Source organism: Pseudonaja textilis, chromosome 9 (assembly GCF_049901715.1).
Source record: "Pseudonaja textilis isolate UNSWEBS1 chromosome 9, rPseTex1.2, whole genome shotgun sequence".
In the NCBI taxonomy this organism is placed as follows: domain Eukaryota; kingdom Metazoa; phylum Chordata; class Lepidosauria; order Squamata; family Elapidae; genus Pseudonaja; species Pseudonaja textilis.
The window spans coordinates 15,136,456-15,163,937 of record NC_141998.1 but is presented as its reverse complement, the minus strand read 5'-3'; the positions used below and the strand labels follow the sequence as shown (position 1 = coordinate 15,163,937).

At 43.1% G+C, this 27,482-nt stretch overlaps 1 protein-coding gene across 4 annotated transcripts in view; it reads left to right on the top strand.

Moving 5' to 3' along the window:
* Nucleotides 1-6,860: 6,860 nt before the first annotated feature.
* The window catches only part of SLC37A2 (solute carrier family 37 member 2), a 38,574-nt gene continuing 17,952 nt past the window's right edge, over nt 6,861-27,482 (top strand). For 3 of the 4 annotated variants that reach the window (XM_087939002.1, XM_087939003.1, XM_087939001.1), the window contains exons 1-5: nt 7,026-7,362; nt 20,723-20,804; nt 21,278-21,365; nt 23,197-23,275; nt 26,716-26,851. In XM_087939002.1, the coding sequence (XP_087795128.1) occupies nt 7,304-7,362; nt 20,723-20,804; nt 21,278-21,365; nt 23,197-23,275; nt 26,716-26,851 (444 nt within the window). In that variant the 5' untranslated portion in view covers nt 7,026-7,303. Of the gene's footprint in view, nt 7,363-20,722; nt 20,805-21,277; nt 21,366-23,196; nt 23,276-26,715; nt 26,852-27,482 lie in introns of all 4 variants that reach the window. The other variant, XM_026718021.2, reaches the window with a different exon arrangement.

The following is a 27,482-nucleotide window of genomic DNA, read 5'->3' as shown; positions in this document are numbered from 1 at the left end:
CACTACCTTACAGAATCACCAGCAACATTACAGCCTGCAGAAAACAACAGGTTGTGGAATGTTGATTGGAAAGAACCAACAAATTCTAAGGCATTTGGCCAAGGTTAGCTGGGAACTGCCATCCAGCAAGACATTCTAGAATCAATTGCAAAATCTGAAGGTGAGTTAATTCATCAATTTCACTTTTAGGTTCTTATTTGAAAGAGAGAATTGTCTTAACTTGAATTGTGATCAATTTGTATACCTTTAAATGCTCAGAACATCCCTAAGCATGTTTATGCACAGACCTAACACATAAATTTGTATTCAATTTTTAAGTTTAAAAAGACAGTTCATTGAGGTATGGCTTCTTTGTTCATTCTCCAGAAGAAAATGCTTTCTTTTTTCCCCAAAGATAACCCTATGAGAACCATCTTTTCAGATTGCAACTTTTCAAATTCTGTATTGCCATTTTTGATGGAATTATAAATATATCCAATTAAAAGTCCAGTTTTTCAGCAAGTAAAAACACAAGCCTGAGAAGCAAGTTTGCATATAATAATCCTGAATTATTTTGCTTCATGAGCATTTGAAGTATTTATTCTATACTTGAACAAAACAACAAGAACTTTCTAAAGACTCTTTAAGCTCCTTGACTTGTTCTGCTGAGGTCTGCATTTGTTGAAAAATCTGAGACAAAAATAAACCTGTCTGCAGAAATTTATCTGTAAAAAGAGAAGGGACCATTCTGTCCAAGTATGGGAATTCTGCTTAACTTTCCCCCAGTGATTCATTTTGAAAACAAACATGTCTATTGTAAATAGGTACACATACACACACACACACACACTTTACAAGTAGTCTTTGACTTACAACCACAACTGAGCCCAAAATTTCTGTTGCTAACCAAAACATTTGTTAAGTTAATTTTGCCCCACTTTACGACCTTACTTGCCAAAGTTGTTAAGTGAATTAAGTTAGTAACATGCTTGTTAAGGGAATCTGATTTTTTTCCATTGACTTTGCTTGTCAGAAGGTTGCAAAAGGGAATCACCTGACCTCAGGACATGGCAACCGTCATAAAAGTGAGTCAGTTGCCAAGCATTTGAATTTTGATCACATGACCATGGGGGAATGCTGCAACAGTCATAAGTATGAAAACAGGTCATAAGTCACTTTCTTCAGGGCTGCTGTAACATTCAAATGGGTCACTAAACAAACTCTTGTAAATAAAGGACTACCTGTATTAATTCAGTTTGTATGGCTATCCCCTTGAGAACTAACTCTGGGTGGAGACTAGCAAATTGATAAAATCAACAAGAAATTAAAACAGATTGCACCTGGAGTAACATCCACATTTTATTTCTTTTTATTTATTTATTAATCCAATTTATATAGCTTCCTATCTCAGCAAAAGTGATTATGGGTGGCATACAACAGTCAAGCAAAATCACAACAAAAACATTCATAAAATACTCGTTATGAAAATATAAACAATCATTAGTAAAATTTCATATGTATCCAGGAGTGTGTGTGTTCTTCTAAATAAGAAACCTTTGTGTGGGTTTATTTCATTCAAGTTTTAGGCTAATTAATTACTCTGGATGGCTTACAATTAAATCCCTTCCCTTCCAATACATACAACCCACTATACAGATTTGTCCATCTCATCCCAAGATTTGGGAGAGCAATATTTTTAACACTTTACAGATGGCCAATAAAGTAGGATCAGTACAAACCTTTGTACCTCGTGATGTCATCCTAGAGGGTAGGAATTGCAGGCTAACAGAAGACATTGTTTGATCAATAGGACCAAAACTGTGTCCACTCTGCTTGACCTCGTTGATGAGCTGAAATCTAGAGACAAGTGGTCCCTCAATGTCATATCAGATGCTGCAAAGAATTTATGGTTTAGCACCCTGGATTGCACCCAGAAGCTGGTATGGAGTACATCTCATAAATTTCTATCCTGGGTGCAATCCAAACCCCTCACTGGTCTCATTACTGTACTCTGGACCACACCACTTCTGGATGGACTTCAAGGGCAGCCCCATGTAGACCACATCGCAGTAATCCAATCACGAGATGACAAAAGCATGAGCAATTGTTTGAGGGACAAATTAAACTTAGCTAATTAATCTGCCAATTCAACTTCTGATGAGTGCTCATGAGATTAGCCTATGGAAAACTAAGGAATGCACCAAGGTCCCCCAAGGTGGTCAGATGTATTAAACCTGTCCTTTATTCCCACTTTTCTGCAGGACTGACTCAATATTTGCAGATAGCTTATCAAGAACAGAATAAAGTGCAGTTCCCTTTATCTCCAGGTAGCAATATCAAGATTTGAATGGAATGCTTCTATGCTGTTGGAGAAGAAGTTAGGACATGGAAGACAGCATGTGCATTAGGATTATAAACAAAACGTGATAGTGAAAGAAGTTAGGAAAAAATGAAAATGTTCAGTTATGGAGCCAGGAAAAAAAAACTATGCATGTTGTAGAGATACTTAATATGTGACGGTATTCACATTTACTGAATTCTGGCAGGGTACGCAATATCTCTTCCTAGGGAATTCAGCAACCTACAAAAAAGTTAAAATAGATTAGTACAGTCCAGACTGGACATTGCAAGAATTAAAGGTTTGCTTCCCATCACAGAAATCCTTGACTGCTTAAACGCTTTAATTTCATAGCACACGGACACTCAACCACATTTTCAATTGGGAAACTGAGCATCATAGATCAAGCCAAGTTCCAAAACCAGGAGAATTCCTGGAGGTTTGACACTCAGACAAATCAGCCATCCAGAGGCACATAGAGATGAACAACATCTACAGACCATTCAAAAGAGCCAATCAAGGAACCACCAAGAACAGCCCCACCAACACTGAAAGGACAAGCTGCTAGTATATCAAAATAAGAGCAAGCCTCTGTCTCTTCTGACACTGATGATGTTGCCTAGTTTGGAATGAAACATCTACAAGAAAACCATCAAGCTCAGAGAGCACCAAAGACCCCACATCACTGAACTCTCCAAATTTCAATAGAAGCTCACTTATGGAGAAAAGAAGCAGCAAAGTCATTGTCACCAATACATTTCCTACTCCTTCAGTCCCCATGTTATCTCGCAGGGTCCTCTAGGATTACAGAGCAATTGTTTCAAAAGACCCAAGGGGCTTTGAGGCGACCGCAGAAATCAGAAAAGTCACCTTGCTGATCCCTTCCTGTAGCATACATGGCACTGGTGCTGATTTGGTCCCGCCCCATTTCTCCAAATTAAAAAAAAATGCAATGACATAATTTCAAAAATACAAAACAAAACAAAACAAAAAAATGAGTTGCACAAATGACTTAAATGGTCTCTAGGATGAATCGAATGGCTTCTACTGGCGCTGAAATAAAACCCCATCTGGGGTTCTTTGGGGAGGGCCTTTCATGACCAGGCTGTGGGGAGGGATGTTTCCCCATAGCAATTAATCAACCCCTACTTTGCAGAGAAATTTACAACTGGTCTTCTAACAAAGGTCTCAGTGTTCAAGTTGGCAACCAACCAGTATAATTTTTCAAGTTAGTCTGGAGATTAGAAACTCACATCTAGAGAGATGAAATGCCATTTCTGTTAGAGCAAAAGGACACTGAAAGACCCTCTAATACAGGCTTGTCCAACCTTTCACCTTCCCTGGGCCACATTAGAAGATGAAAATTTGGTTTGGGCCGCACATAAAATAAAATAACAGTAACGATGCCTGATCATCCAAAAAACCCATAGAAAACATGGGGGGGGGGGAGAAAGCTTGCCCACCTTGCGCCTACCTCTCCTCCTGCAAATGGCCCGGCTGGATGTGGCAGGACTGGAAGGTGAGGACCGGGAGGCTCGGTGAAGCAGCAGCAGCAGCAGCGGCGGAAGGTGCAGAAGCTGCTACAACAGCTCTGACAGCGGCAGCGGTGGCAGCGGCAGCAACAGCAGGAGGTGGCGGAGCGGGATTCTTGGGCTGCAGCTGCCTCAGCACAAGGAGCGCTCTGACGGCGCCCGCCTTTTCTGTTGCTGCTTGGCATGGCGCTCGCCTCGCCTCGCGCCTGCCTCTCCTTCTCCTCCTTGCTGGCTCGTCCTCTTGCACGAAGGTTGGGGTGGGCACTGGGCCGCATTACGAGCCGACCTGGGCCGCATGCGGCCCGTGGGCCGCGGGTTGGACAAGGCTGGTCTAATATATCATCCACTAACATAAAAGTATGAACAATAAAAGATCGAGCATGAGATGGTGCAAAATTACTTTGGACCAAGGTGTCTGATAGTATCAAAATGAGAAGAAAATGTGATCTCTTCTGAACTGGATACAAAGGTTTACTGGAAGCTCTTGGAATTACGTTGACTTCTGTGTTAAATGAAAGGGTCCATTGTATTTTATTTATTAAAAAAGATTAATGGTTTGTAAAAAAGAAAGATGGATGAGTGAAAAGTTTATTTTTCTTAAAGTAATTGTTATTTCACATAAACACTCTTGTGACGTCTTGTCCAACTTTGTGTCCATCAGATGTGGAGTTGCAGTACCAGAATTCCCATATAGCCACTCGGATGGATATTCTGAGTGTTCTAATCTCACCACATCGAAAGACAACAAGTAGAAGAGAAAGCTACCCTACCAAATAAGTGGGGAGGGGGAATTGTTTTTAATTTGCCACCCAGATTGAGGGGGTAGGAATGAAATGTACAAATAGTTAATGACCTGTTTGTGATACAATCTGGGAGTGTGTCATTATCATTCCATTTAAATACAAAAACCAAGTCTTCAAAGAAAGTTAATGAAATTATTCATTAGTTACATTTTGTCCTGTTCTTTTATTTCAGAAGCTGAAAGAAGGGCAAGAAAAATCCAAATATCTATAAATGTAGGTTGTTTTTTTATTTTTTTTCCTTTTCTAAATTCTATCAAATGAATAAAATTTACCATTGTCACTAAATTCCATGCTCTTCCTTTACATTCTGTCCTACCCAAAGAAACACCATTTTTCCATTTAGATTCTATTTTAGTTTCTGTTGCTGGAAAGGTTAATCATGTGCTTATTATTCTCCACTCTCATAAGATCCTTGATATAGTTTAAAACAGAAATTAAAGGATTAAGGGGGGGAAATGGCACAAAATTTTCTCTATTATCTTAACTTACATTTTCTCCCAAAACTAGCCCTTTAGGTCAATTATTGAAATAATTCTAACAGAAAATAAAGTAGTAAAACAGTTTTCGCTGAACTCATCCTGTAGATCATTGTTTTTCATGCAATATCTATATCACATATTCAGCAGGCCTGGGATTTTATTCTGAGCGCTGGGAGCCTTGAGCACCATTCTTTGGAGGAAAAGAAAGAAAGAAATTCAAATTCAACAGAAACAGCCTGAAAATTCATTTCCATCAGAGGGATGTAGGTACATCTGCAGATGATGCCAACAGTGGGGTTGATGGTTAAGGATCAATTAATCTAATTATAGATTATCACTATAATCCATCTGTGTTAGTGTTTGATACAGGTAATCCTTTATGACTGCAATGGACCCCCAAATTTTTGTTGCTAAGTGAGACATTTGTTAAATGAATTTTCCCTCATTTTGCAACCTTTCTTGCCACAAAAGTGTTTTTTCAAAAGGCTCAGACCTGAAGAAGCTTCTTGGATGGGAAGCAGAGGTGGTATTTAGCAGGTTCTGACCAGTTCTGGAGAACTGGTAGCAGAAAGTTTGAGTAGTTCGGAGAACCGGCAAATACCATCTGAATGGCCCCGCCCCCCTCTATTCTCTGCCTCCCGAATCCCAGCTGATTGGCTGGGTCTCCTTTTGTTGCCCTGTACAGGAGAACGGAGCCGGAAAGCAGGTTAGTGGGATGGGGAGGGAATGGGGATTTTGCAGGAACTTTCCCCCAGGAATGGGGAGGGAATGGGGATTTTGCACTATCCTTCCCCTGCCACGCCCACCAACCAATGTCCACCAAGCCACACCCATGCAGCCAGTAGTAATTTTGTTTGAATCCCACCACTGATGGGAAGTGAAACGTTTTCAATGAAAAACCGGAAAGTCCAGTTGCCTCTTGAAAAAGCACCTTTAAGACAACTGTGACGTGGATGACAGATAATCTCCATAGACACTTTCTTGCCACAGTTGTTACGTGAATCGCTGCAGGCGCTGACTTAGTAACACGTTTGTTAAGTGGATCAGGCTTCCCCATCCACTTTGCTTGTGGGAAACGCGCAAAAGGGTATCAAATGACCCTGGGACACTGAAACCGTCATAAATATGAGTCAGTTGCTAAGTGTCCAAAGTCTAATCACATGACCATGGGGAATGCTGCAACAGTCCTAAGTGTGGAAACGGTCATAAGTCACTTTTTTTCAGTGCTGTTGATCACTAAATGAACTGTTGAAAGTTGAGGACTCCCTGTACCATCTAACAGAGCCAGTGTGATGTAATGGTCAGGATGCTGGACTGGTAGAAAGACCCAGGTTCCAATCTACCCCCAACTGAGGAAGTTCATTGGATGAGTTTGGTCCCCCAAGATCTCTTCTCCCAACTACCTCCAGTCGGTTGGGAGCTAAGATCATTGGCCTTGAAAGTGACTTTGTCGAGGTTTCTCTTTGTCCACGTTTCAATCCTGCCTCAGACTCGACTCAGCGGCCCAAATGATGACTTAAGAAACGACCGTTTATGCACGTTTTTCACGGGCTTTGGAGGTTGGTTCCGCTGGGCTTCGTGGGGCTGGAGCAAGAAAAGTCCCTGATGACGCCCACCTTCAAAAGCTTTGCTCAAACCAAGCGTTGCTGGCGACCCCCCAGCCCTTCCGGAGCCAAACGGTACCAGGCTCCCCGGGCAGAAGGCAACGGCTTCTCCGAGCCTTGGTTTTGAAACGGGCGAGGTCGATGCCACGGAAGCCCAACGCCAGCTCCAGAGGGAACTTTGCCGGCGGCGGCGGCGGCGGCGGCCGGGCTGCCCATCTGGAAGCGTTGACTCGGGCAGGGGAGGGGAGGGGAGGGGCGGCCCAGGCGGGCAGCTCCCCTTCTCGCCCTGGCCCTGCCCGCGCCGGGGCGGGGAAGCGGCCTTGAATCACCGGCGGGTGCCCGTCGGCTGGCCTCCAGCAGGGCATTTAAATGCCAGCCGGGATTCAGCCCAAAACAGCGCCAGCCGCCGCAGCAAAAGAGCCGGCCCGATCGCGCCCCTCCCGCTCCGAGAGGAACCCGCCCGGTCGCGTCCCGCACCGCCAGCCAGCCAGCCAATCAACCGAGCACCCGGCCGGCCGGCAACTCTTGCTTCGCCTCCTCCGCCTCTCCTGGCTTTCGCTCAGCAGCCATGCGGGCCATCCCTGCGCCGGGCATCCGCTTCCTGCGCTCCTTCTCCAGGGACAGCTGGTAAGAAGGGCCGCCCGGGCGCCGCATCGTCTCCAGCGGCTTCAGGGACCTCGGCCGCGCCGGCTTTTCGGGGGGAGGGGAGATGGGTGGCGGGGCAAGAGGCGGCCGGCCGACCGGCGGGAGCGAGCAAGGGAAGCTGCCTCGCTCCCTTGCTCTCTGCTAGGCCTGGCCCGATCGCCCCGGGCCTCAACCGCTCCTCGCCCTTCGGTGCCCGCCTGGCTCGAACAAAGAGCCGCCCGCGGGGCGAGGCGGGAGAGAGAAGAGTTGCGATCCGGCAAGGTGCAAAGCAGCGTCGCGGCACGTGCCGGGGACGCCCAGCTGGCTCGCGACGGGCCTTTTCTGAGGGACTCTGGGCAGTCGGGCGGCCGAAGGCCGGCGGAGAAGCGGCGAGTGTAAAGGAGGGCGCCCCTGGACCTGCCTTCCCTTCCCGTGTTCTCGAGAATCCTGAGATCCAGGACCTCCGCGTTAAGGATCTGCTCGGCCCCTTCGGAGGAAAGGATCGGAGGTCCGGCCGGGAGCCTCCGAATTCGATGCAGCTGACAGGCTCTCTCTCTAAGGGGAGTCCATTCCTGGGTATCATCCCCTGCTTTCTTCTTTGGGGCAGAAGGCGGGGTAAATCAGACATCCTTAGTTTTGCTGTGGGATCTCTATTCAGTGGATCAAGGTGGGAGTTGATCCCCCTGAGTTCAAGGGCCTGACTTGGAATAGGGCGGCTTCTTGTGGTTCTGTGGAAACAGGCTGGGGTGGTGTGGAGTTATTGCAAATGTGCATTCCTATTACATTATATAATGTGACTGAAAGGCAAGCAGGTTGGCTATGTGGCTCCTGCAGTGCCTTCTGATGCTTGGTTCTCTTGGAGGGCCACCTTCCCCCTTCAGGTGAGTTGTAATGAGTCCTCAAATGTCAAGGCTTCTTCTATCTGCAAACAGTGGGAGTTCCTGTACGCAACACGGGCAACCACAGATCAGTGTTGGGCTCCAAGTTCAGCCTTTGCCATGTGCAAGACAAATAGTGATGTCAATTTTCATGGAAACAAGCACAGGGGTCTCCAACCTTGGCAACTTTAAGTCTTGTGGACTTTAACTCCCAGAAGTTGAAGTCCACAAGTCTTAATGTTGCCAAGGTTGGAGACCCCTGATCTGGCGTATAGGCAGCCTTAGATTTAGGACCACAACAGAGACCTCCGTGTTAACTGTGAGCGGCAGGAAAACCAAGGACTGGTGGGGATGGGAAATCAAGGTCTATCCTACATCAGGTTTTGTAGGAAAAATCTTCAACTGGATCATAAAATTCATGTGACTTATTGCTTGTGAGGTTTTTCTTCAGAGTATAAGGCGGCAGCCTTTCCAGTATGTCATTTCTCACGTTTGGAAATTATTCCAAATGATTGGATGGGTGCAAAAATCATTAGGCAGAGAAAGTTCCAAAGAGAGCGGTAATTGAGACCCTGGTGATAAGGATCATTTTGCTCTTGAGATTTGTTTTAATCTGATTAACACCCTTTCCTGGTTTGGCCACAAACAATAAGAAGTAACATTCTGTCTAGCTAGCATTTTCTCAATGACAATTATGCTTAGCACCATATTCTTCCTTCCCTCATCAGATTTTTGTAATTTTATAACAGTGTGGCATCTTTATGTAGTGCCTGCAATCTCTATAAGATCAACTTTGCTATTCCTGGGTCAGCTAAGTTTCACCTAGTTTTTGCAGAGTCACAAGGAGAATACAATCTGGGTTTGTGTGCCATGGACTAGAACAGGTTATTGTGGTTTATTTGATTGAGCTAGGGATATCAAATTAATTGTCCAAAGATATTACATCTCTCCATTTAATTATCCCAACACAGTGATGATGATTTGTATTGGTAAGTAATTGCAATGGAAATTATCCTTGTCTTCTGAGACTGGATTGTTCTAGTTTTGCCTGCATGCTGCATTTGTAAGTTGTGTGTGTTTACAAGATTGACAAGTCCCTCCTCTGTAGCGTTTCTGTACAACAGTGTAGAGCAATCAGGTCACCTCTCCCTGGTCTTGTTTTATAGAATGAACAGATCAAGCATCTAATGAGAAATCCCAGAGAAAACCCTCAAAAAAGGAAGAGCTCAGGCATTGGTAGAAGATTTTTCTAAGGGAGCAATTGCTGCTCATTTGAGTTTGCACCTGCCACTCTCGAGAACAGCAGGACTGGTGAGGTAACTTGCATCTGGGATCATAGACGGAACACTAGAAAGGCATCCCTTTCATCTCACAATCATTGGTTGTCAACAAAACTAGCACCCACACACCAGTAAAGAGAGCAGGTTGTGCTTGTAAGACCGGGGCGTGGCCCTCTCCAAATAGTAAAGCCATACATAACCAAACTTGTTTTTATTAGGAATTAGGGACATGCTTAAAAAAAACCCTTGCTAGATCTGATTAGCAATAGCACTGAGACTTGTTGTACATACCACTCCGTACTGCTTTACAGCACTGTCTGGGTCGTTTACAACGTCAGCATATTATCCCCAACAATCTGGGTCCTTATTTTACCAACTTCCGAAGAACGGAAGGCTGAGCCCATCAGGATTGACTGTGGGCAGATTTAACTTGAAATACTGCACTCTAACCACTGCGCCACCAGGAATGGTCTACAAAATCAGTGACCTATTTTCCTAGGCTAACAAGCCAAAAGACCCAGAGAAGCCCACAGACACTGGTTTGTCATTATTGTTCCGCAGTAACCACCATCTGGAATCAAAATGTCTTTCTGATTCTGAAAGTAGCATAACAACCTTAAGACTAGAAACCGTTCATATGTTAATATCTAAAAGCAGGAATGAAAGGAATGGGATAGCTTTTCCAAAGCCAAGAATTGCATAGTACCCAGAGATTGTTAGTCATATTAAACCAGAGCCTTCTACATGAAGACATTATTCCAAAGATCATCCAACAAGAGGACCTATCATTTCATTTCAGGGACTGGATGCTTTCCAGGCTGTCTTCATTCTTTCTCTATGCATTGATATAGTTTCTTTGGTGCAGATCAGATTCCTTTCTCATTGTCAGCTACAATCATCCTTACCATTTGCAATTTCCGCACTGGAGATTAAGACGTTAAGAAGCATATAAGGTGCAAAGAACATATATTGTAACATATTTGCACATTTTTATAATTTTGTTGCCATGGTTTAAATCTTTCAGAGAATTACTTAAGCATGACATTGTTTAACTTATTGTTCAGATTTTGAGCCTGTAATGTAGGAATTATTTTTATATAAATATTAATTTGTAGGGAGACACAATTGCTGTTCCCAGAAACATGAGGCAGAATGTGCATGCAACAGCCACAGGTCAATAGGGAATAGCACTGAAACTTAATTGGGAATCCCATCGATCTGTCCCTCCCATTTGCATCATTCTAGAACTTCCTGGCTCAAATTGGATTTTCAAGATCATTGCCAATCTTAAGCATTTAGATCCTTCATTCCTTATCAGTATATTCACATGCAGAGCTCTTAGGCAAGACTAGGTGATGTGTGGAAGCTGAATTAGATCTAAGGTCTATTTTCCTTCGGATCCTGTTTTGCGCAATGCCCAACCAGAAGCTTTAAGCAGGAGGCAAAGGCTGTGATTCTCTGCAGACTAATCAATGTTGTTCTTCTGCCCTGTTTGCAAGTTTTGCCAATGCAATGCTGAGATCCAGTTCTACTTCTTTTGCGCTTGAGTTCCTGCAAGCATGAAATGACTTACGTAATATTTGAATATTGGCTTTGTTTTAAGCACTTCTTCTTGGAGCTCCTGTTCATGGAAGTAGGAAGGGTAGGAAATTTGCTTGTGGTTGTTGTTGGTACTATCACTTTCCCCAGTCTGTCAATTTTTTTCAAAATGGCTCTGATTAATGGGAATTTTGTGACGTTCAACACACTTGAAGAGCTGATACTTGTAGATTGATTGATTTTGTCAAGTGATTATAAGACTACAGGTATAAGTATGGACATAGTGATGAGTACATGAAATGGATACATATAAGAAAAATAAAAAGAAACAATAGGACAGGGATGGTAGGCACGTTGGTGCGTTTATGCACGCCCCCTACAGACCTCTTAGGAAAGGGGTGAGGTCAATAGTAGACAGTCTAAGGTTAAAGTTTTTGGGGTTTGGGGAAGAAACCACAGAGTCAGGTAGAGTATTCCCGACATTGACCACTCTGTTGCTGAAGTCGTATTTCTTGCAATCAAGTTTGGTGCGGTTTACCTTGAGTTTGTATCTATTGTGTGCTCTTGTATTGTATTGTCTTGGATGGTTGAAGCTGAAGTATTCATTGACAAGTAGGACATTGCAATGTATAATTTTATATACTATACTTAGATTGGACTGAAGGCAGCGTAGTTCTAGGTTTTCTAGATCTAGAATTTCAAGGCTGGTGGCATAAGGTATTCTGCAACGAGTAGAAGAGTGGAGAATTCTTCTTGGGAAATATTTCTGGACTTTCTCAACTGTGTTAATATCAGATACGTAATGTGGGTTCCAGACTGATGAGCAGTATTCAAGTATAAGTCTAGCAAATGTTTTGTATGCTCTAGTTAGTAGTGTGATATTACCAGAGAAAAAGCTACTTAGGATTAGGTTAACAACTCTTAATGCCTTTTTGGCTATGTAGTTACAGTGGGCTCTAGCACTTAGATCATTAGAGATTTGTTTCCATACTTGCTGCCCTGAATTGTTTGACTCCTATTTCATTCTGTTCTGTAGAGGATGTGCATCGAGAGGCCTGTGCTTTAAACTGGTGACCCCCAAAGGATAAAACCTGTGTGGTGATGCCACATGGAAGGGCCTACGGGTAGGGCTTGTGTTGCAACTCATGTTTCATCAATTGTTCCTTCTTTTTCACCTCTGCAGTGCCTGTCGCCCCACAACAGTAGAGCACCTGAGGAAAAGTCATCTTGGAATTTTTTTTCCTAGCCAAATTTGATCTTCTCTATCCTCTTAGGACTGACTAAAACCAATCAGGTAGAATTTTTGTCCCAACCTAAATCCATTCAATTATTTTGAGCTGTAACACTATGACACCCTCATCTCTTTATTAATCTAATAGGAGTTGGGTTAGCGTGGGATGCAGTTGTTCTGGATTCTAAAAGGCCCACTGACCTACCTTTGTCTTACAGAAAGCGCCATAATTAGACTGTCAATTGCACAAGAGCCCATGCCTGTTAAAGAAAACTCTGGCTACCTGTGCACACTGAACTAAGGCAACGTGGTTCATTTGGCTTGTCTTAGTGATGTATGAACCCAGCTGTTGTGCTTTGTGTGCTATTGTAATGGAAGGATAGTTCTGGCTTATTTAATCAAATACAGTTAATATCATCATGTCTTAGAATAACCTGTCTGGCCAGCTTATTAATCCATTTTATCAACTCCAAACAGCAATAACATTAACCTTTCCAATAATATTTTTCTTATTTGGCATTATTTATGTATTATCAATTAAATTTATTTTCCATTCAATCTTTTCAACTGGAGATACTAAATCTGAGCATTTAAATCAGTTTTTTTTCCTGCTCAAGAATCTCTCCCTTAAATGTCTTGAATAGCCAGAGACAATACAAGAGTATTAAGCAACACAAATGACCTGGTTTAATTGCCAAGGGCACAATTGAACAGAGATATAATAAGAGTTTCAGAGGGAATCCTGTACATCCTTGTAGTAGTGTTTATTCTTTCCTCATTTCCACCCAACTATAACAATATTTCCAGTTCATTTTCTGCCAAATGTTGTGTTCATGTAACACAGATTTGAGCAAAAAGAGAAAAGTTAAAGGTCAATGACACAGGATAAATTACTTTGTGCATTTTTAAAAAAATCTATAAATTTTTAAAGGACATAAGCTCAATGAGACATAAAGATAGACATCTTTCCCAAATATTGGCTAAATAAACAGTTGAATGAAGAACAACAGATTTCTTTTCCTCTTGGCCATAACCCCCTGATAAATCTTCAAGTTATAAAGATCATATCTCACGTCACAAATCTTTTGGCAGCTCTGTACCACAGAAACAGTAAAGTGACATTTCCTTGAGAAGTAATTTTTTCAAGTGTTGAATGGGTCCCATGTTAGATTAGGCTATAATTTGCTGAAATCTGGTTGATTAAATAACCACAATTGTTGGTTCACAGATCTCACTGACCTGTAAATAATGACTTACAAATCACAGTGGTTTCACTAACAAGTTCAATCAAAACCAAAAAAACCACATGACGATCTAGCATGCTACGTGAATTCAATTATTGCCTTTTAAGTTTCCTGTGTTTCAGATGACCTGCTTTGATAAAGAAGTAAGGAAAAGGTACTTGCAGCTACTTCCTAAAGTAGCTTGCCCCCAAAAATTGTTCTTAAAGGAACCTATTCATTATATTAAGCGAGATGAATCATTTTGAACATGCCTTGTTAGCTTCTCAGAAGCCCAAGTCCACTGAAAATTTACAGAGCACCTAAAACATGCGTGTGCATTTTTTCCCTGTGTTACGTTTACCAACAAGCATTTAATGCCTACTGCATATATTTTCCTTTATGCAGTGCTCCATTATATCTTATAATACAGAGTGATGCAGTTTAGGAAAACATAATGATGATGATGATAGGTTAACAGAGTTGGAAAGGACCTTGGAAAGTCTAATCCCCCCTAGTCTAACCCCCACCCCTGCCCAACCATTTCTGACAGATGGCAGTCCAATCTCTTCTTGAAAGCCTGCAGTGGTGAAACTCCCACAACCTCTGAAAGCAACTTCTGTTCCATTGGATGCTTGTTGTCACTGTCAGAAAATTTCTCCTTATTTCCAGGTTGAATCTCTCCTTGTTCAGCTTCCATCCACTATTCCTTGTCTGGCAAAGGGGTGCCTTGGAAAATAACTTGACCCCTTCCTCCTCTCTGTGGCAGCCCCTCAAATATTGGAACACTGTTATCATGTCTCCCCTGGTCCTTCACTTCACTAGACTAGATGATGATAATGATGATGAAGGTGATGATGATATCCATTCAGTCATGTCAGACTCTTGGCGATTCTATGGGCCAGGCGTCCTCACATCTTTTGATCTTGCACCACTTTGAGTAGTTTTATTCTCTGGCTGGTATCAGCTTTGATGGTATCCAGCCATTGTGTTCTTTGGCAGCCTGGTTTCCTTTTACCACTAATTCTTCCAAACATAATTGCTTTCTCCAGTGAATTACCCCACATGAAATGGCCAAAATAAGTGAGACACAGTTGGAAAACATTTACCATAATTTTATTAGAATGTTATTTTAATTTGTTTCTACCTTTTGGAGATGTTCTGTATTCAGCTGCTATTCGATGTCTATAATCAGCCACTGATTTCATATGCTAAGCTTTCCTGGGCTATAATTTAAACCTTTAAAGATATTCTTCTTTGTTTCGTGTATTATTTGTCTTGATATCAGTCTCATGTTCCAAGGACACAAGGAAGGTTATGGAAATGGTACAATTAATTAAATTAAATGCCACACAACTTTTATCAAATTATCCGGCAATTTGAGATGAATGTTTAAATTGATATTCAGTCTCAAATATATCTATTTACTGCAAGAAGAGAAGATCACTTTTCAAAGGGGGAAAATCTTATCTGTAACGTTGTTCCTGTAAAGTGTAATAAAGTATTTGTGACCTCTTGGGAACACTAAAGTGGAGAGAAATGTTCACTTAAGATACTGATTAAAACAGAAGGCAACAGAGAGGATTGCTATGGTTTTTAAGGACATTGATACTTTTGACAACTCTTTCAAGGATAAACACGGCAAACTTGAGTTTTCTTTCCTGTTTATACAGGAATGTAACCTTAGCTGCCTTACTGCTCTCTACTTTATGCAGACTACCTTAAAGTTCAAGATAAACAGAATGAGCTGTATTTTCTTTATGTCTGAAAGAAGACAGTTGCCTACAAAACCTTAGGAGAGACACATGGATCAACATTATCACTCTAAGTAGGGTCATCCCTTTGTCCTGATGAGACTTTCCAAATGTGAAATAAATTCTTCAATTGAATTTAAATATATATGGCTCTTATCAGTTTGTGAAAAATTTGAACTCTGAGTACTGTATAAAGCTGATTTCTAGACGAGGAGGGTCAAACTCGATTTCATTGAGGGCCACATCAGGATTGAGTTTGACTTCAGAGGGGCGTGGGCATGGCTGGGGGGGCGTGGCCAGCTCGATGTCACTCATCAAGGCTCCGTTTTCAGCCGCGACAACCTCCTGCAGCCCCCTGCCATCTAAAACTGAGCTCAGGAGGGCCTTGCGCAGCCGACTTGGGGTCTGTTTTCGCTGGCAGAGGGCTGCAGGATGTTGTCGTGGCTGAAAACGGAGCCCAAGCCAGCTGCGCAAGGCCCTCCTGAGCTCCGTTTTCGCTGGCAGGGGGCTGCAGGAGGCCATTGTGGCCAAAAACGGAGCCTGGGCAGGCTGTACATGGCCCCCTCGAACTCCATTTTTGCTGGCAGAGGCACCGTGTTTCCAGGGCGGGCCCATGGGCTAGATCTAAACACCTAATGGGCTGGATTCGGCCCCGAGGCCTTGAGTTTGACACCCCTGTTCTAGACACATAGCCCTATTCAGAGTTTGCATGAAAAGGTTTATTTCCTCTGATTGAAGATTTATTATAAGATTCCAATAAGAGAATCTTGCAAGACTAAAAGTATTTCTCCTCTCCTCTCCTTTTACTTTTCAGAAAAGTAGGGGCGGTCCCTTGTGGAATGCTTTCCATGTTCCCTTCTCCTTCTTTGGGCTGAGATACGTTTTACACACCAGTTGCCCTATCTGCAACTCTTTCTCCTACTTCCTAAGGCCATCCCCATATACATCACAGGCTATAAGGGCATGTTCCCCAAACAATTGGATTCTTAAAAAACCTTCATCTGAAATCAAGGCACTTCCTTAAAAAAAACTTTCTCTTCATTACAGTTGCGTCCCTTTTCTCTCCAGTTAATGGAAGACGACCAGCAATGCTGTATATAGCAAGACTTCCTGATATTCTAACGTAAACAGGGAGGAAAATAGGCCTCAAATCCATCAAATTCCATCCCCACCCCCGTCCAAAGATATTTATATAGTATTTAAGACTGCAAGAACATACTTGGCACAGAGAAGATGCCGAACCTTTGAAGTTCTAGGGTTTGGGCTATGCTATGAAATTATGAATGGAACATTGATGTTTGTGCTTCCAACAGTCACTGCCAAAGGCATCGGGTGCCCCAGTTATAGTGACCTAGATTCCTACAAGGCTTATACTGTATGAGTACATAGCAGATGGAAAATCAAACCAACCAGGAATAATTCTAAGCCTGGAAGTATGAAAAGATGACCTCAAGACACCACTCTTCTCCAACAGTCCAGGCAAGCAATAAGAGAAAGGCCACCATCTGTAGAAAACATGGCCCTTGCTGGAGATGATGGATTGGAGATCAGTTCTTTTGGAGGGCACTTTGAGTCATCATCTGTCCAACAAATCACAAGACTACTTCAGGGCTTTCTGTATAATGGATATTTTCAGGGTCTGCATTGGCATTTTAGTATGGTTTAGTAAATGGCGAGGTTTTAATAACATCTTGGCATGAAGTTATAGTACATACTACAGGTAGTCCTTGACTTATGACCACAATTGAGCGCAAAATCTCTGTTGCTAAGTGAGATAGTTATTAAATGAGTTTTGCCCATTGTTAAGTGAATCACTGCAGCTGCCAAGTTAGTAACACTTACAAATTTGATTTTATTCAATTGTCCTTTCAATGTAAATATATTTGAAGTATTTAAATACCATCTGTATAATTGTACCCTATGCATTTACAATATCAGGGATTAGTTGGTTGCAATCTCTGGAGGCGCTAAGGCCTTACGGGCAGGTATATGCGGCTGAAAGGGTTTCAACCTGTATCGCTGTACAAAAACCACATCTTTCCTGAGTCATTTTTTTTCTGGCTCTTTAAAAAGATGTGTTTTCTCCAGAATTTATTTCAATACCTCAATTTGGCCTAGAGGCAGAAGTGAAAGCAATTGTAACAGGAAGAAAGAGAGCAGAGCTTGCAATTTCCTGCTAAGACCAAATAGCTTTAATGGCCCCCCCAGAAAAAAGAGACACTCTTAAATGTATAGCGAATCCAATGCTGTCATTAGCTACCCAATACTTCAACAATGTTGACTTTGAATGCTATAAACAGTCAGGATCAACATTAAGATCCGGAAGCTGTTCCTAGACACAGTGGCTAAACAAACAAGAGGCATTTCAAATATCTTAAAACCTATGATTCAGAACAAAATAAAACGAAGCAGTAATATGATCCGGAGCAGAAGATCATTTAAATACAGCAAGTTAATTTCTGCTTTCCTATTTCCTACTTATTCTTCCACTTGAAAGGATCCTGTTAGCACTATCTGGTGAAGAAATAACTCAGAGCAATTTTTTTTGCATACGGTTGGGAAGCATCTCCTTTCGACCTTTCCGAGATTGTCTCTTGGTTATCTTGCTTGATAAGATAAAAGAATTGATAAGTAAAAGCTCCCAAGTGGAGGCTGGAATTGGTTTTCTCCAAGCTATCCGCCTCTTGCTTCTGCAGCACACAGAAGACTGAAGTCAACTTTCCTTGCATGGTTTAATTTCGATCGGCCCTCTCCATGTGACTCTGAACATCTGCCTGTCCTGGCTTGCTTTGGAGAATGGAAAGATTCCAATGGAAGAAAACACTGAATATGTAGTTCAAGTTGAACTGTCGAGTTTTTGGTGCTCTCTGAGCTTGGTTTATGAAACTCAGAGAATACTAAAGACCTCACAAGGAAAGACTGTATTGCTCATTCTGTAAGAAAATAGGAAGGGGCAGATGAATTGGCTTACCTACTGTGTAATCTTTCCTTTTTACTTGCCAAGCAATTTTTGTTCTCATTTACATGGATTCAATTACATGGAAGGATTTAACAGATAATCAGAGTTGGAAGGGGGTCATCTAGTCCAACCCCCCACCCAAGCAGGAGACCCTACACCATTTCTGACAAATGGCAGTCCAGTCTCTTCTTGAAAGTCTCAAGTGATGACGCTCCCACAACTTCCGAGGGCAAGCTGTTCCATCGGTTGCTTGTTCTCACTGTCAGAAAATTTCTCCTTATTTCCAGGTTGAACATCTCCTTGTTCGGTTTGCATCCATTGTTCCTTGTCTGGCCTACAGGAGCTTTAAAAAATAGCTTGACCCCCTCCTCTCTGTGGCAATTCCTCAAATATTGGAAGGCTGCTATCATATCTCAACTGGTCCTTCTGTTCACTAGACTAGCCAAGCCTAGTTCCTGTAACCCTTCTTCATATGTTTTAGTCTCCAGTCCCCTAATCATCCTGGTTGCTCTTCTCTATACTTTGAGTCTCAACATCTTTTTTATAATGTGGTGACAAAATCTGGATGCAGTACTCTAGGTGTGGTCTTTCTAAGGCTTTATAGAGTGATATTAGTACCTCACTTGATCTTGATTGTATCCCTGTGTTAATACAACTTAGGACTGCATTAGCTTTTTTGGCTGCTGCTGCACACACTACTGGCTCATATTTAGCTGGTTGTCCACTAAGACTCCAAGATCCCTCTCACAGTTACTGTTATTAAGCCTGGTTTCACCCAGTCTATATGTGCACTTTTGGTTTTTCTTGCCTAAGTGTAGAATAAGGCAAAAGATCCTCATTTAATCCTGATATCTGAATCCAGCAGAAGAAAGCAATTTAATGCAAACCAGATCTCTCTGTCCCATCCAAAAAGGCAACAAATATTCTGGAGCAGTTCTATTTGAAGGGTTAGGTTGAGCATTCTAGATTCTTTATCTTAGGAAAAGGAGAGCATCTAAGAAGGGACATTTAGTTATCCCTACCACTCTCCAAAAATAATCCTTTTTTTAAATGCCCCTTTTTTCCATCATGGTAAGGTTACCACATCTTTACCATTGCAAGGAAGTCACTCTAGATAGCAAGACTGCAAATAAGGAAAGTAACAAGGATGCTGAGTAGGGAAAAGAATATGTGTCGTAGTGGATTTATTTGAGAAAGTTGAAAATCTGGGATGTTGATTGTTGGTTTTCAACCAGTTGGGATTTAAATAAACCTGAGATAAGTTGTTTTGTGTTTAAAAAAATGGCTGTAAGGAAAGATATTCCAGGGCATGGTATAAGTAAATGGTGGACCTGGGATGTTGATTTATGGCCTATGTTTTTTTGGGTGCAAGCGGGCCAGAATCAAGGACCCATCGTCTGAATGTGCCAGCCTGGGCCAGAGATTCATGATGTCACTTTTGTTGTTAGCAGTGGGCTTCATTATTTCATAGAGCGCTGGCTTAAGCAAAATCAAACCTTTGGTTCCCCTGTGTTGAAAGGCTGAGCTGATTGAATGGTTGGTAAGCTTTAGAAAGGTTCCCCAAGAATATTCGTCAGTATAGATGTCTTTAAAATGGCACTCTGACCATTGCTTGTGATGCACAAAGAGGCATAGCCATTAGAACCGTGATGGCGAACCTTTTCCATGTTACGTGCCAAAAGTACGCTCATGCGCACGTGCTGCTCCGATGATGTAACGCGCACACAACTCCCCCTGCACCGCATGCCTCTGCACATACGCATGCAACCCCCCCGCACACTGCATGCGTTCTCCCCCCATGCATGCGTGACAGATACCCAACAAATCAGCTAGGCTGGCGGGGGGGGCATGCGCTTGCACAGTGGGGCTCTTCTGGGTGACCTCTTGCATGCCAGCAGAAGTGGCTCTGCATGCCGGCACTTCTGGCACACGTGCCATAGGTTCGCCATCATGGCATTAGAACACGAACTGTTTCCAATTCCCAATAGGAACAAAAAATCACTTGCCCCCGCTTTTCAGTAACTCTAGAATTTCACTTGCAAACGATGCCTGAGCTGTTTTGGAGAGCATCACTGCACCCTAAGCAGCCATACTGAATCTGGATCCAAGCTGTCCTACTATTGGAGGACTTTAGGAAGCTAGTTAAACCTTAATCCTGTAGGCACCTCTGTTAAGGAGTTAAGCCTTGGGTGCTCTGGAGAATCTTGTCTGTGTCCTTTATACAATATACAACGTTCAAGGGACCAGGAGCTGCAATTTTAAATGGAAAGCCAGGCTCTAAAAGAAGTAGGTGGAGTTAGGACAAGGAACTGGGTAAGATGAAAACAAATATTTAATACTTACTCTCACTTCTGTTCCGTTAAGTGTTAAGACTTGGCAGCCCAAGTCCTACAAGACTCACAGTTTATACAGTCCTGTGAATTGAGGCGCTTTACTATGAAGTAGTCATTGATTTACCTCCTTCTGTAATGTTCCTCTCATCCTCATGTATATTTTTCATAGGTATCGGGGATTAATTCTGGTGCTAACGTTCCTGTGCTACACTGCTTTTCATCTCTCACGGAAACCCATTAGCATTGTAAAGGTAGGTATAAGTAAAACCTAGGGTGGAAGAGTGTATTTTAGGCATATAAGGACGAGAAGAACCATTGGCTATTCAGATCAAGATCTTTGCTATATTTGCCAACAATCTCTGTGGAAAAAAGTTGGCAACTTTGAGACTTGTGGACTTCAAGACTTGTGGACTTCAACTCCCAGAATTCTCCAGCCAGCTATGCTAGTTCCCAAGTTTGGGGACATCTGGAATAGAGCATGCTGGCTAGGGAATTCTGGAAGTTGAAGTCCACACATCTTAAAATTGCCTAAGTTCATAAACACTGGTCTAGAGAAAGTACTACTTCCCAGGAAATAGCCAGCGGTTTACAATGCATATTGCCTCCCCCCATTTCTCTTCAATTCCCAAGATTATAAATTCCTTGTTAACAGATTTGTCCTTTTACATTCCTAAAATTCAATGTTCAATGCTGATGATCTGCTCTCTGTCCTTTCTTTCATCAGAGCGAACTGCATTATAACTGTTCTTCACTGGGATTCAGGCCAAACAATGCGTCCAACAGCACTACGTGGTGTGATTGGAAGCCCTTCGGTAAAGTATTCTTGATATCTGTTTCCCATCAAACCCACAATCACCTTGGGTCATCAAATTGCTGTAGGACAAGAAGGTTAGATATCTGAAGACCAAAGTACGGTGAAATGGGGAGGACTTGTAGCTTAGGGGAGAGCATCTTTTCCTCATTCCTGCAGTCCTGGCATCTCCAGCTATGGTGGAAAGGAACAAAAACACCTTGATGGGTGATCTCACCTTTTCAACATATTTTCTGTGATAACTCAGGGCATGGCACAAAGGCAATACAGTCAAGTAAGCAAGAAGAGTCCTTTTATTATCTCCAACTGGGCCCTCAATGTCCAGGTTACCTTCGGCTGCAGAAAAACTCTCCTTAAAGGAACAGCCTTTAAGTGGAGGAAATTCAGTCTGAAAACACAGTACATACAAACTGTAACTAAAAATCCAAACAAACCACGCTGCAGTAATTAACTTGAGAGGGCAGGAGAAGGAATTGCAGACTTGAAAGCACAGCAGAACACACAGTTGGGAAGATGCCAGGAACACAGATAAGCCTCGACGATACCAGATAAATTTACTATTTGCTACCAACAGCTGGCTGCACACAGCTTCCCTTTTTAAAACTGTGCTGTCAGCTGCAGCTAATGAAGGGAATCAGGGCCCTTTCCTCCCCTATAAGCCACACAACTCATGTTGCTCCCTTCTCTGTTCCTCCCTGCATGTCCTAGGATGAAGAGGAGGTGGCCCTGGGTCTTCCTCTGAATGCCCAGCTGGACTTTGCCCTTCCCCAGTTTCTTCCACAGCCACCAGAGCCACGCCCCCACTTCCTGTCAGCTGCTCGGCCTCCTCTGAATCAGATTCCGGGGGCATGACATTTTCCAAAGCTCTTCTTCCTGTCTGAAAAATTGGAGTAGTTTTATCTAAGGTTTTTCTCTAGCAACTTTTGGACTGTAGCAGAACTCCTTTTCAGAAGTCAGACTGTTCATTTATGGCAGCCTTTATCACTACCCTAAGCACTGATCCAGTAGAGTCCATCCTTACGAGAGTTCTGATGCCATGACTGATGTGAATCTTGACTTCATTAAAATATTGTAGAGAGTCATCTAAAGTGTCCTTGACTTTGGAGGGCTTGAAATTAGCAAGTACTTAATTTTGGGCTGTTCCAACCTCTTTTCAGCAATTCGAGCAGCTTTGCCGAGTTTTTAGGCCAAAGAGGGAGAGATTGGTACCTGCAAGGGGGTCATTGCCATTTCAGATAGATAGTTCTAATCTGCAGCTTTCTTCCATGTGCTACTCACTCAGCACTTTAGATGCAGTGGCCTTGAGTCAGTCTCATCAGTTTGGACACGGCTTTAAACTTGTGCAGGATTTGAAGTGAGGATTGATGATTGATTTTCATCCAACCAAGTAATACTGTAATCGTATGGAATCAGAAAACAAATCCTATAAAACCAAACTGCAGCCCCAGAAATGTTAAAAAGGGCTCCTCATCTTCTAATACTTTTAAGTAGAAAGGTTGGTGATTGACCAAATGTTTTTGGGCAGCAAAGTGTTTGTTGCTGAATCCAGAGTGGGGGAAATCAGATGCAAATTAAATCTATTTAAACGTTTGCTTGCAGTTGGGAATCAGACTTTAGAAGACAAAGCTAAGGACCACGTGGGCTTTTTATGGATGCGTTTCATCGTGGGAAGTCTATCCCATCTTTTCCCCAACGCTTCGGAGGCCAGCCTTGTTCCTAGGGTTTTCGCCCCACCCCCAACATTGTATCTATTTAAGTTTTGGAAAGTGTAAATTGTTTCTTTTGCTATTTGATAAAAGACCTTCAAATGTACTCTGTGTTTTTCTCCCCAGATCAGGATAACTACAAGGAACTGTTTGGAGCCCTGGACAACGCTTTCTTGGTTGCTTATGCAATTGGGATGTATATCAGGTGTGTACTTCAGGGGAACCTATGCTCTGCAATGCCCAGAAAAGCAGTAAGGAGTAGGAAAACCAAGAAAGCAAGATCTGAAATAAGAAAAGGAAGTTTCCACCAGCACCCATAGGTCTCAGGTTTGGTTTCCACTGCAGACCTCATTGGACATCTGGTTCCTCTCTGCAATTAGAATCAGTGTGGAAAAATAGAGTCCCCTCTGTTGGCTGGGAATTCTGGGAGTTGAAGTCCACCAGTCTTAAAGTTGCCATGGTTGAGAAACACTGATCTGGAGCCTCTCTGCACTCAGGGCGGTGTTTTCCTTCATAAAGACATTTGCGTTGGACTTTGCTTTAGCAAGGCAGTTTGTTACCGATAGTTTCACTGCTGCTTTTGTCGTCATTTGTCATCAAGGTTTGGTTTTGGTTGACTTTTACTGATAGGGCTGTTCCATAATCAATTGCTTCAACAATTTATCATTGAGAGCGTCAGCAACTTGGCACCTTGACTTGGCAGCTCAAGTTGATGGTTTCAAAACATCCTGTGATCTAATAGGTGCTCTTAGGACATATCTATAATGTTTGATTACATGACAACTTTCAGCCACATTCAGGAACAATCAACCCGCTTGTCCACCCTGCAGAAAAGTAGTTCAGAGATAGAAACTTCCCTTAACTGGGGTTACAATGCCAGGCAGATAAGAAATCGGCTAATGGAGAGCCTGAAATGTCAACAGGACTCTTGTCAAGATGATAGATTCTGTTTACTGAGAACTAAACAGACCCTTTGGTCACCTAAGTGGTTATTAAAGAGCTTCATAGGGTATTTGGAAGGCTATTGATATATCACAATTGTGTAGGCTGATTAAAGGGAAAGTTGTTTGGCTTAGAGATGGAAGTGTGCATTGTGTACAATAAACCCAGCTTCCTTTTCATCAATTGCAATTCAAATTGTGTTGTTTTTTAATCTTCATTTTGTCCTTCCTTCCTTCCTTCCTTCCTTCCTTCCTTCCTTCCTTCCTTCCTTCCTTCCTTCCTTCCTTCCTTCCTTCCTTCCTTTCCTCCATTTTAACTTGTGTGCACAAAGCCAATTCCTTAATCCCAAAGGCAGAACAGTTTGCCTTTTAGGCCTGACACAGAAAGAAAGCACAGATGAAGTTAGGGCATGTCCTTAAGGGATTTAACCAAGGGTGGTATGCTATCGGTTCTGTAGAACCGGTAGCTCTGAATAGCAGCAGACACCAAACTGGTTCGGTGTCTGCTGCTCTGTTTGGCTCGCCTGGGCTCTTGGCTGTCCTTTATTTCCTGCGTGGCACAGCTGAGTTTAAAAAATCAGGAAAGAAGAGGAGTTTGAAACGCTGCGTACCCACGCATAGTGCTTGTCAGCTGTCCGGGCAGCACAGCTGAGTTTTTTGGGAAATGGTCTACACACACATGCAAAACACACTCTCACCAGGGGTGGGATTCTACCTGCTGGAGAACCAGCAAATTGCACCACTGGCTGGCTCTGCCACGCCCACTCACTCCTTACCTGGCATTCATGCCATCAAACTTGCCTGCTAAGTTGCTATTTTTCCTTTTTTTCCCCTGACCATCAGCTGTTCTGCTATGCCGGGAGATTTAGCTTAGCTAGAAAGCAGGAAATCATTGGATTTCTTACTTTCTAGCTAATCAAAAAGCAGAGCTGAACATTCCTTAGGAAGCTTCTATTTTTCAATGCAGACTCAGGTAGTCGATGACAAATAGATAGATCTCTAAGTGAATCTGTGATTCTGTGAGCAACTCAATCTGCCTGCCTGCTTTGCTTGATTTTGGGCAAAAGTTGCTCTTTTTTGATAAAAAATTCAATATTTACATACATAGTATGTTGTGAGTTAATTTTGTGAGTTTGCTTGCAAGCAAATTTTATGTGACAGACTCAGGTAGCCGACTGCAGAAAGACAGATCTCTTGAATGAATCTCTGATTCTGTGAGCAACTCAATCTGCCTGCCTGCTTTGCCTGATTTTGGGTAAAAGTTTCTCTTTTTTATAAAAAAAATCAATATTTACATAAATATTTATAATATTTACATACAAGCCATGCTCAGCCAGACACATAACCATCAAAATATGCCCTGTCAGCAAGCCACGCCCAGCCAGTCACATGACCACCAAGCCACACCCACAAATGAGGCCACATCCACAGAACCAGTTGTTAAGAAATTTGAATCCCACCCCTGGATTTAACCAAATCTGCTTCTTGATGTGGCGTAACAATTATCTGCCTGTAGAAACGGTATCATTTTGGCTGATGAATGTCTGGGACAGAACATGGAGGAGTGGAGGGACAACCACAACTAGGGGCCAGTGATGACTGGCTTCACATCTCACCTTGTGTTCATGGTTTTCTGAAGATGACACAATTGAAAACAGACATGATATTCTTCCGATTAAAACTGGAATTCCGATTTTGGGGGGAATCGCCCACCCTACCCCTTCCCCCCCTTCTCCTCCTTCCCCCCCTCCCCTCGGAGGCCCCCTGAGTCAGGAGTTGCTACCGCGGCTCCGCGCAGCTCCAGTCCCACTCAGGAAGGGAAAGGCAAAAAGGAAGAGCTGCGGCGGCGCTTTGCAACGGCAGCAGCGGCACTGGAGCAGACCAGCTGTCTCTCCGTCTGACGGCCTCGGCCAAATCTCTGCCTCCCAGTGCGCTTGGTCCTCCGCCCGCAGCCTTCCCCAGCCCCTTGCCAAGCGGGTTTTCCGCCCCAGCCCGGCAGGGCCCTCACCGGCCTTCCCCTCGCCTGGCCAGCCGGGCTCCTTGGGCAACCCGGCTGCCTCGTGCCAAGAAGCGCGCTGCCAGGTGGGGGCCACGCGGTGCAGGGCAACACGCCACCACCTGGCCCTGGCGAGGGAAAGCAGCGGGCGCTCCCTGGGTGGCGGCCTCGGCCCCGCCACCAGGGAAGCAGCTGCCCAGCTCCAGAGCTGATCCACACTTGACCGGCTGGAAAGGAAGGGTGTGTAGCATTGGTATTGTGTGTGCGATTTCTTGGCGCGCGGCACGGGGTCTCTTTTGGCCGGCCCCGATTTTTTTTTTCAGAGGAGAATATCATGCCTGTGAAAAATATATATTCCCCCATGGTTCAAAATCTGAACCTCTGTCTTGCAGTCAATGTATCTCAGTCCATCACACTCAGCCAAGATCAGATGAATCATGCAGTGTCTTAGTCTAATAGGAAAAGCCAACTTTTTTGGTTGGTAAAACAATGCTGCTTACAATAATGTCAGAACCATGTCTCTATGGCTTTTCAATAAACCTAGTTACAATAAATCATGGCATTGCAGGAAACATGAACTTAACTCCATATAGCTAAGTTTTGATGACTTTCAAACCTCCTCCAGTTCCAGGATTCTATAATTTTGCACTGATAGGAAACTGATAACAAGCTGTGATTTAACAACCTGTCTATTCTATTTTCCTACAGTGGGATTTTCGGTGAGCGTCTTCCTCTGCGCTACTACCTTTCTGGAGGCATGTTGCTGAGTGGTTTATTTACTGCCTTATTTGGATTGGGCTACTTCTGGAATATCCATCAGTTATGGTATTTTGTGTTTGTACAGGTAAGAAGATTGATCTCATCCAGCTAATCAAATTCTCTCTACATTTTATATGGGGTGGGCAGGCTCCAGTCAACCATACTCAGTCAACCCACAGGGGCACAGTGGTTAGAGTGCAGTACTGCTACTCCTACTGACTGCCAGCTCCCTGCAATTTGGCAGTTCAAATTTCACCAGGTTCTAGGTTGACTCAGCCTTCCATCCTTTCAAGGTGGGTAAAATGAAGACCCAAATTGTTGGGGGAAAGAGGCTGACTCTGTAAACCGCTTCAAGAGGGCTGCAAAGCACTGCAAAGCAGAATATAAGTCTAAGTGCTATTGCTAAGAGTTACTCAAATTGTGCACCAGTATCTTGAGCCATTTTTCATTCAGTTTCCTATTCATCCCTTTTCCTCCTTCTACCATTAAGGAAAAAAAAAAACCCAAGCGACCAAGAGCCTGTTTCAATTTCCCATTGGTTCCTGAGTCTAGCATTCAAGAAGACATGGACTTCTTTTTTTAACCATGTCTCTTATCAGAGATTGATGACCATCTGTGCTACCATTCATTTGAAGTTCTTTCATACCTTCTGACCATCCAAGACAGGGCCAGAGCCCAACTTCGGAGCTTTCTTAGGCATGTCCTCTCTGCCCTTC